This window comes from Parus major, chromosome 10 (genome assembly GCF_001522545.3).
Source record: "Parus major isolate Abel chromosome 10, Parus_major1.1, whole genome shotgun sequence".
Taxonomy (NCBI): Eukaryota; Metazoa; Chordata; class Aves; order Passeriformes; family Paridae; genus Parus; species Parus major.
Genome location: NC_031779.1, coordinates 7,067,004 through 7,077,279, shown reverse-complemented (window position 1 = coordinate 7,077,279; position 10,276 = coordinate 7,067,004). Strand labels below are relative to the sequence as shown.

At 42.2% G+C, this 10,276-nt stretch overlaps 1 protein-coding gene across 2 annotated transcripts in view; it reads left to right on the top strand.

Moving 5' to 3' along the window:
- Window positions 1-68: 68 nt before the first annotated feature.
- Window positions 69-10,276, top strand: part of TEX9 (testis expressed 9) — a 48,900-nt gene continuing 38,692 nt past the window's right edge. The window contains exons 1-3 of one of the 2 annotated variants that reach the window (XM_015638667.3): window positions 69-355; window positions 460-543; window positions 2,987-3,116. In XM_015638667.3, the coding sequence (XP_015494153.1) occupies window positions 3,082-3,116 (35 nt within the window). In that variant the 5' untranslated portion in view covers window positions 69-355; window positions 460-543; window positions 2,987-3,081. Of the gene's footprint in view, window positions 356-459; window positions 544-2,986; window positions 3,142-10,276 lie in introns of those variants that run through there. The other variant, XM_033516995.1, reaches the window with a different exon arrangement.

The window sequence follows — 10,276 nt, the reverse complement described above, 5'->3', positions numbered from 1 at the left end:
GGGCTGGACTGCGCCCGGAGCGGCCCGGCGGCGCAAATAACACGTGTGTGCGAGTGTGTGTGTGCGTGGCCCCGTGTGGCACAGCGCACACCCCGCGCGGCACACGCTCTGCCCCGCTGTCCGGGCGCGCCGCAGACACGTGAAGGCGCTGCGGCGGCAGCAGCATTACATCAGCTGCGGCACCGCGGCCGGGAGCGCCCCGCAGCCCCCGCGCCCGGCCCGCCCTCCGCCGCGCCTCGAAACAAAATAACAAGTGCCGCCGTGCTCACATGGCCCTGAGGAAGCCAGACGCCGGCACGGGCGGCGGTAGGCCGGGCCATCGCTTGCCCTCAGGCTTCCCGTGTGTCCCCTAGATGTAAGTGCGGCCGGGCTGCCATTAGCCCCACAACCTTTCTATGAAAACATTTTCCCAAAATTTAAACTGTGCAGCTTACCACAACTGCTTTCTCTAAACTACAGGTACAAGCCGTATTTCTGCTCCTTGGGATCGTGGCTCTTAATAAAAAAATCCAGAGGAGCTGCACAGCCTGAGATAGTGGACAGGTAAATACCTAAATTGAGGGACTATGATACAAGATGACCATTATTAAAGTCATTATTAGGAGTTGGACTTGATAACACATGTGGGTGCCTTCCAACTCTGGATATTCCATGGTTATTGTTTCTCTTCCCTCGAGGGTTATGGTAACAGAGCCTGCTCAAGCCGCACCCCTGTTGCCCCTCTTTTCCCAGCCGTTCCAGTTCCAGTCTGTTCCCACTGGAATTCACAACTTGGACACTCAGCCCACTTGGCAGGGGCGGGGACATGCAGGTACCCTCTCCGACACAAGGATGCAGTGACTCCCTAGCCTGTGCTGATGACAGAAAATGTGGGCTTAAAGGTGACTAATAATATAAATATACACATGGAGACACAGCATTGCTAAATTTAGGAGATGAGCATTTTGTCATCAACCGAAGCAAAGGCCTTTCAAAAATAAATATTTGCTTACGTCTCCACTGCTCCAAAATCAGAACATTAATGGCTATGACAATGATGGTGATCTTCCCCTTAAAAAACCTCTCATTAGAACCCAAAAAAACCTAAGCTTTCTTGTTCCTGCCTCTTATTAAAAATGTTTTTTAATGATAATTGAAAATTTCTGAAGGTCGTTTAAAAAATAAGGAAGTAAAAAAACGCACAAGTAAAATTTTTAATCAGAAGTAAACAGAAAAGTAATCAATTTTAAATCCTGACTGCTATGCTTTTTTGCAAGAAAACTACATCAGTATGCAGGAAAACTGGCATAGGAAGACAAGGGTGAATGTCCTTGGTGACATTTTCTAGTTTTGTGGCAATTTCCATTTAATAGCAACTGTATCACACAGCCAGGGTTGCTTCTGTTGAGATCTTCTGTTGGACTCTGTCACATCTGCCTGGTCAGATCCTAACCCATGGAGATCCAAGCCATAAAATCATTCTGGCCAATGCCTATATATTGTCCCAGATTGAAACTGATGGCCCTACACCTCAGAATAAAGTTCAACAGATGTACATCAGGATGCAGGATTACAGACCATTACAATAAATTGTAAAAAATATGCATCATTTCAGTGTTGCTTTCAGTCTAAACCAGCAGCTGGAAGAGAAGTTTATTATTTAGCTCCTCATGTTCCCAGACATGTACTTTTAATCATGTTTATTTACAGCTGTGTGGGCATCATGTGACCAAAAAAAAAGAAAAAAAAAAAAGAGTCTCTTCTCTTCAGCAAAATCTGCAATACCATGACAGGCTGGCACCCGAGGGCCACCAGTGCCACCCTGAAATCACACCAGGTGTTTTAACAGGATTAAACTGGCACAGAGATTAAACTAGTGAGCCAGACCCCCAGGTTGCAATTCTGTGGTCAAAATAGTCCATGGGCGTCAAAAGCTATGTTTATGCTCCCATATCTCTCTATCAATCAAACATTTTTTTCTTTTTTTTCCTGTGCCTTTTGGTGTGAAGTCTTTCAAGTATAAGTCTGTTATTGCTACGTTTGAGCATCAGGCCCAAAATAAGATCGAGGTCCTCTTTTGTGTAAAGAAGAGATTTCCTTCTCAGGCCTAGCAGTAAATGAAAATTTAACATTTTTTCACAATGTGATACCTAGAAGAAATGGGGCTGTGTTGTGTATAAGTACAGCAGAGAAGCTCACACTCTGCTCTCCACAAGCCTTTTCCTGTTAGGAGTAATTCTCCCGAGGTGCTTTCCTGTGGTTGGCACGGGTCTGTTACGTGCCTGTGTCCACGCTGAGCAGGGAGTCCTGCCCTTTGTAGGCTCCTAAATGGGGCCATTTTGGCTGCCTCCCACACAACCACCTGAGTTTACCTCTTGTTTTGTACAGTCCCATGCACCTGTGCAAAATGGGCAAAGATGGTGGCAACTCATACACAGTTTACATGGCCATGTGTAACTCCAGCAAAGAACAAATAGATCCAGAATTACTGCGTCGACAAAGAGCTCGTGCTGCCAGAATTCACTTGAAGATGCTGAAGGGAATTATTTAACTGCTATGAGATGAACAGCTATGAAATGGACTGACTTGACATCTCCAGGGATTATCCACCAAGGACCACTACAACATCTGCTGGAGTTCTTGTACAAAATGGTTCTGCAAACCTTGATTTAATGCAAAGATTTAACTCCTGGTCACCACTGTATAAGAAACACTCCAAAAGTAATACAAAGGAGTTAATTTTAATAGGAGTTAATTTAAGTCCCATTACTGTAAAGAAAGACATGTGTGAAAGTTTAAGCATGCCAGAAACCAGACTAGTGTTGGCAGGACCAGGATTTTTCCTGTTCTCTCCCATTTTCCAAACATCTGCCCTTGCTGAAGAGCACAGCAGCTGAATTGTGAGTAGGTGGGGGCTTTCTCTCTCCTTCTGCAGGCAGATTTTACTTGTCTAGGAACTGATGTTGCTGTACTAGTTCTAAAGTTCCTGTCTTTTCTATCTCAAAAGCACTGCAAGTCTCCCATGCTGGACAGACATTTATCAGAGGATGATCTTCAAAAGAGAATGAAAGAGCTGTTTTGGAGAAAGAGCCAGCTGTCTGCATGAGGACGATCTCCACTGTGCAGTCCTGTGACAGGTGGGAGCCAACTCCAGTTTGCCAGGTTAATTCCAAAAGCTCTGTTTATTTTCCCTCCATTTCTGGAGCTTTGGACCTAACACAAGCCTTCTCTGTGGGGAAAAGTTATGCTTTACTATGCATAGTACTGTCTAACCTATTTTCCGGGATTTTCTCTGCTGTACTTTAGCGTGGCTTTGTTTTGTTTTTTTCCATAATGAATTGTGTCTGACAGTTGGGGAATACAGTGTCTCTCACTTTCAAGGAGGAATGCCTCGCTGCCCTTTCTCCAGCTTGCAGCCAGCACCAAGGGGAAGGTGCTTTTCCCACTCTCCTGTCCATAGAGAGGGATCTGCCGCCTCTTGTCTAGCACAGGGCCAGGGGACCTGCACACTCAGAGTTATGAGCCAGATACATTATGAAATCTCACTATCTTTATTCTCAAGACAAACATGAAGCACATTCTCTGAGGATAATTGACTTTAAAGGCTTGCTAAAAAAAGACACTTCCCAAAAGCTTTAAATGCCAGTTCAGTGAACTCCATTTTGATGCCTCTTTGCAACTCTCCTTCCCTAGGGATGTCTGTCTCTGTGTATCCTGAGCTATGCCAAAGACATTTCACTCTGGTTCTGTTTATTTTCTTATCTCCATTCAAGTGTAGTATCTGTAAAATCAAAGTGCAATAACTAGTAATTCACCTAACAAATTTTAATGAAAACTTCAGCTTTTATGGTTTCAACTATTAAAAAACAAACAAACAAACAAAAGCCAGTTTGCCTAGCTTCAAACCCACATCATCCCAGCTGATAGAAGAAACTGGTCTGTGTTCAAACTGGGCAGTGAAAAGGGGGCTACTTTAAGTACAATGAAAGCCTGCTTGAACAGAAATTTTCTAAGCTTTGCTGGGTCTTGCAGCATCTGTTTGGAGTGGGAATGAGCATTGTGTGGGGCACAGTATGGTCACTTGGCAAATAACAGGAAATGTTAAAAAGGTGCTGGGGAAGTCTCAGGTAGGCCCCATGATCATGAGTCCTTCTCCAGCAAAGGAAGAGCATTAACCACCCCTCTGCCTAGTGATAGAAACAGGTTTCAGATCTCTGCATGGCAGCTTTAGGGTGCTAATGAACAGGCTATGAGCCCCTCCTTTGTGAGGATATGGATGATGAGGAGGTGCAAGACAGCAAGGCCCAGGCTCCCAGCCCGGCTGTGGCTCCATGGCTGGTCAGAGGAGGATGTGGCATTTTGCATCTTGGGTAAGACATAGATCACTTGCATTCCCTAAGTTATGATGAAGGTCTATCCACGTTCTTTGATTATACAGATACTTTGAAAGTTAATTTCTGTAGACTGTCTTCTCTGTAGAGTACAATGAATCTTTGTCTCAGTGCAATGTCAAATGGGCTCAGCTGCTGAGCTGTTAAAAATGGAGTGTGGTGTTCCTAGATACTTCATTCTTGTCTTCAAGTTGGAAGAAGTCAATAAGGTAGAAAAAAGCAGCAACTACTACAGCCAAAGAAAACAACACAGAAGATGACAAGTGGGGTGATGAAACTGGTGATTCAGACTGTCCTGTCTTATCAAGACTGTTAAGTAGGAAGTAGGAAGGAAGGGATCTCACTGAAAGTAATACCAAAATTTGGTACTTGGCTGAATGAGGTTTTAAACCATTTTTTCCCCATTTTTGAGGTTATTGAATGTTGATGCTCTGCAGGTAGAAGCTCAAGGAAAAATATTTTCAGTCAGACCCCTATGCAGATGCCTGATCTTGATAGCTGTCTCTTATGCTGACCCAGAGACTCTGTTTTGGGGAGATTCTGAGTGAATAATAGCAAGGAGGGAGAAATATATGCAAGTGACATGTAACAAAGCAATCAACTCCTCGGTCTTCCTGGGATTTCTTTCCTATTGAGATCCGGTACTAAACTGGAAAGGCACAAGCATTCAAAATGCAACATTGCCTACCTGCAGATTGGCTGGAGTGCAAAGAAGGGGTCAGCAGTTCACAGGAGCCTCGCCACCTGCACAAAACCATTGCCCAAATTAGCCTGACACACAATGCAGTGGCTCCAGGTATCTGATAGCAGGGAATGGGAGAGCACCAAATCCCCAAACACACAGCCATGTGGCATGGGAACCATGAATTTTAGCTACATGGTTCAAAATCTGAATCCCCAAATAAACTATGGATGTCCTTAATCTTACTGGTGCCTGAAGGATTTCTGGAAGATTTCCAAGCCATACAGCCTCCTGAGAAATTTGTTTGCATTTTCTCTTTTTGCCACAAATTGCCAAGGCAGAAATCCAGTGATACTCAAGTGCTTGCGATTGTGGCATTGCCTTTTGATTCCCCATCTTGAGAGCAGGCAGCATCTTAAAAGAGCAAACCCAGCCTGAGGACATATTAAGGACATTTGTTCTGAGAGAAGTTGTCCCCCCACTCCAGAACTGGGGGAAAGGAAAATGCTGCCTGCACACAATGACTGTAGAGCAGACAGGTAAACCCACACCACAGTAAAGCCTTCCATTGGGACCTTCTTCTTTCAAGTCTCTTCTTGACAAGACAGAGAAGTGTCCTGTCAAAGATCAAAGCAATCACACTCCTCAGTACTGCTTTATGCCCATCTGGTTTTTACACTTCAGTTCCTCTTGGTCAAAACTCCAGCTCTACCCCTGCTCATCCTCTGTCTGACAGCTCCACCACTTCTGAGCACCATTTCATGACCCTCTTTTCCACAAAGTCTTTAGCCCCAGGGGCTGATTCATGGACTCTCCACAACCCCTGTGTCAGCAGCGCCTGCTCTCCATCCTTGTGGCTGCTGAAGGCATCGGTGCTGTGTCTGGGAGCGCTGCTATCAGTGCCTCGTCAGGACGCAGCAGGAAACGTCTGGCCTCCGCTCCACGACCATCTGCTGAAACCAGGCCTCCTCTGGCAGCACTCCAACACAAAGTAAACAGAGTTTCACAGCCAGATTTCAAACAGCAAAATAACTGAGAAATATGGCTCACTGCTTCTGCTTTTCAAATTCAAAACATTGAAGTCCTAGAAGCAAAATCCTTGACGGATCCTAAGACTTCCTGGTTGCCAAATGGATCCATTGCAACTAGCACTATAAGGTGCAGTAATGTAGCAGTTTTAGTTAGTTACACCTAATTAATTCAATGTATGCATTTGGTAATTTTTAAGATGGTTTCTTTTTCAAGATCAGTGATGGAGAAAAATTAATTTGTTAAACTGCAGATTTCAGTTTGCAATATCTGTTTGTATGGGTAACAGTAGAGAGAATAATTCTGGATCTTGTTACTGTACAATATTTTTCATGGTATAGAAGACAGAGAAGGACTCAATGAAGTGTGAAAGATTTTTTAAAAGAACAGATTGCCATGTCTTTTAAAATAGGTCAAGTTTTTGGCCTACTTTCCTTCAAAATATCCCTTAAAGCAATGGGGTTGGAATATCCATGGTAGTGCCATTGCTATTTTGTTTTTAGCCATGTCTATGTGTGGCTCTAGTTGTAAGGCAGAAATATTCCAGTGTAAAACTACGATGGCAGGCAAAGACCACATGTCTCCAGGAGCATTTGTGAGCAAGTCACACTGAACAATAGAATTTCAGCAGTGGCTGTATTTCATCCTTATCTGTAATGTTATTCTGAAACATGTGACTGAGAAAAAACAAACTATTAAATAAGGTGATGGCCAGTGAAGCCAAAACCTGCAGACACAAATTCTGTCAAACCTAATTTATTAACTCTCAAAATTTCAGGAGTGTTTGCACTGTTGTTTGCTTTCCATCTTTAAATTGATTAAATCAATTGATTAACTTGATTTAAGTAGAAAGGAGAACTGTAATAATGACAGGTAGACTGAAGATTCACCAGATAGCACTTGTAAGAACTAACCAAGGCCACCTATGCTGAATGGAGATAAAATACAACAGTCAGCTGTCAAAACAAAAAAAATCTATATGTGTACATTTAAATTTTGAGAAAGGATGTTTAAGATATTTAAAGAAGGAGGAAATTCTGCATGCAATATTAATTAATATAGAATAAATACCATCTGTTTTCTTTGTACAGAGCAGTCTGGTGCATATTTTTATGGCTGCATCTTTGCTCTATGAACATAACAGGTATAGTACACATGTATTTATTATGTTACATAGATGGAATTATTCTGCATAATACACATACCAGTAATTGCAGTTGGCCTTAGTGCAGCCATATGAAGTCAGGCAGGACATGAGGAGGATTTCCTCCACCACAGAGGCTTGGAAAAAGGCCAGGTACAAATAAAGAGTAGTTGTGTTTGGAGACTACAAGGACAGGACTTGCCACTTTACCTGCTCTCCCCTGAGGCTGAGGTGGATGCTCAGCACATTCTTATTAAGATGCAGGCTCTTATCCCCACTAAGCTGCTCCATAAGGGACAGTGCCCTTCAGGCACAGCCCGTACCAGAATGTACCTTGTTGTGAAACTCTGCACTGACCCAATGCACAGCCAATAATAAACATCAGCTGGTTACAGTGTTGGACAGTAATAAGCGCACTGAAGAGCTTGTCACTGCACACTTCAGGAAAAGAGGTACAGTCTGGAACAACAGGGCCTGTGCACACACTTGGAATACAAATTTTTTGTGGGCTGTATACTTCATTATGAAAAGTGTGGTTCCAGTTAAGCTGTGAGTGAAGACTTCTCTGGTATTCATCTCATTATAATGTGGAAAAATAAATTAGCCTTTAACAACGGAGACAGTTTTAAGAATATCTTTCTTTTAATAATTACCATTATTTTGCACTGAGATTTGTAGTTGTAACCACCATCATGAGTGGAACCTTTGTTTTGTAACTGATCCTACTCTACATCCTTTGCTGAGCAACCAGTGTGAGCTGTTACACACATGCCTTTGTGTGCACAGTTTGTGACATAAAAAGGCTCAAGAAGGGGAAAGAGGAACTTTCTCTTAGCAGAATATCACAAAATGCAGGAAGAGTCATCTAGAGAGCTCCTAAGGATTCTGACTTGTGAACAACTCTTTATCACATACTACTCCCACTACTTCCTGCAAGACAAGAATATTACACACACAGGTCTGGTGTGAGTTTTCACTGGCAGTTTCTCCCAATGCTGTTCATACATCAAAATCACTCTCACTTCATAAGAGACCATAAATTCTTCCAGTAATAATTCTAAGAAAATTATTTTTGTCTGCTGCACTTTAAATGATTGACAAAGATGCTGGGCAGATTTGTGATGCATTTGATACAGAGCAGAAAAATGTTAGTGGCTCTGCAATGATCACACTTCCAATAGCTGGCAAAGACTTATCTTGAAAAGAATCTCACTAAAAAGTTTTCCTCATGAATATGTGATTGCAAAATTACTCATAAGGAGTGGTGGACTAGGTCTCATTGATTTATAATCTGAATCAAGGTGGGAAAAAGTCATATTATCAATTTGAATGAATCTATAAGCTTCACACTGAGTTTCACTCACCAGCAAAGAGCTCAGTGGAGCACAGACATTATATTCTCTTATCAGGGTGAAACACAAGAAGTGAAAGATGGTTTATTTAGGATACTGTACAAGGTCCAGATTCTTAATGCCTTCATCTGCCTTTATAAGGCACTGTGGGGCCCTGATGTCAGCAACACATTCAGATTCCAGGTGCAAAACAGAAGCTGTGGGTGGAATGCCTTCTGTGGAGCATGCACAATAATTACACTGCGTGCTAAAGTAAGGCAACTGGCTCAGCTGTCTGAAGGATGGAACTTTTCTGTTAGGCCATTCTGTTGGGCTAAAGCAACCTTCTGTGGGGTTGGAGCCAAGAACATTGAAAAGAAAATGTTGTTCATAATCCATCTGGCTGAAATCTTATCCTATCTAAGCACTAGATGTAGCTCAGAGCCAAAATTAGGCTATTGAGAGAGGTAGCAGTGAGATGGGGATGAAGCCAGAGATCTGGTGAGAGAACCCTGTCCTTGGCAGACAACAACCTGTGAAAGGGATGGGAGGAAAAGGCTGGGGAGCAGCTCCTATGCCAGATGAGCATGGCAGTGAATGAATCAGCAGTGGTGGCTGTGGGCTTCTCAGTACCCATGGTCTTAACTGTGCTTGGGTCAGATGCTCAACTCAGCAAGAAACCCAGAATCAAATCAGTTTAGATAAGAGAGGAATGGCATCCTTTATCAAGATGCTTTATCAATGTCTTAATTAGTTGAACAATTCTGTATCACTACTCTTACAAATGAATACCACATACAGCCAAGATACAACTGTTCCCACACTATCAGGTTTCTAACATTGCTCTAACAATTCAAAAGAAAAAAAGGTATAAATTTCAGTACAAGAGAACACTTCATGTCCTCTGCTGTTTATAAGTGAACATAAGAGACTTGTGTATTTAAATATCTTTTAATAAAAATTATGTATGAAATTATGGAAATTTACCTAAAAGCTGCCACTTATATGAGTGGCATATATCACTTATATCACTGACTGACATATCACTTATATCATCTTGGAATAGGAGAAAAGCATGGGGCTTATAATTAATAAAATACTGGACTTTATTATTTGGGATGGTGATCAGGGTTTTTCAGCATTTTTAATCTGAAAAATTTATAGTGGAGTGGCTCAGTTGACAAGCCACTTTGCAGCTGGATCTTTTATACTACCATGCAAAGAGTAAAATAATAAATTAGCAGGTCACTTTCCTATCTTGATTTTCCTGACTCAAGTAATTTTCTTTCTCACATGAAGCAAGGAATAGATCTTTTTCAGCATTAAGAAGAAAGGAAGTAGGGGCAGCTTTCCCTCTGCTCATTTTCTTTAACTTTGAGAATGAATTGATCACATTTTGTTCATAAAAATTTCCCATGTTGGGGCATTTCTCTTTCGCTTCTTTTCTTAGTTCCTCCCCTTTCAGTTTTTCAAAGTCCTCTCCTCAAATTCTAGTAGAACCCAAGCTCAAAAATTCTAACCATAGTTTTAGAATATTGCTATTTACACAAAGTGTAATCAATTAGCAATCAAAAGGGCCGATTAGCCAAGTGTGACATCAACTCAGGAGTAAGGCTTGCCTCAGATACAGGCTGTGTTCTGTTCACACACAGGAGGTAGGAGAAATAGTGTTTAGTCCTTTTATTAACTTAGCAGGCACCCAGCTTAGAGCTGTGCCTGT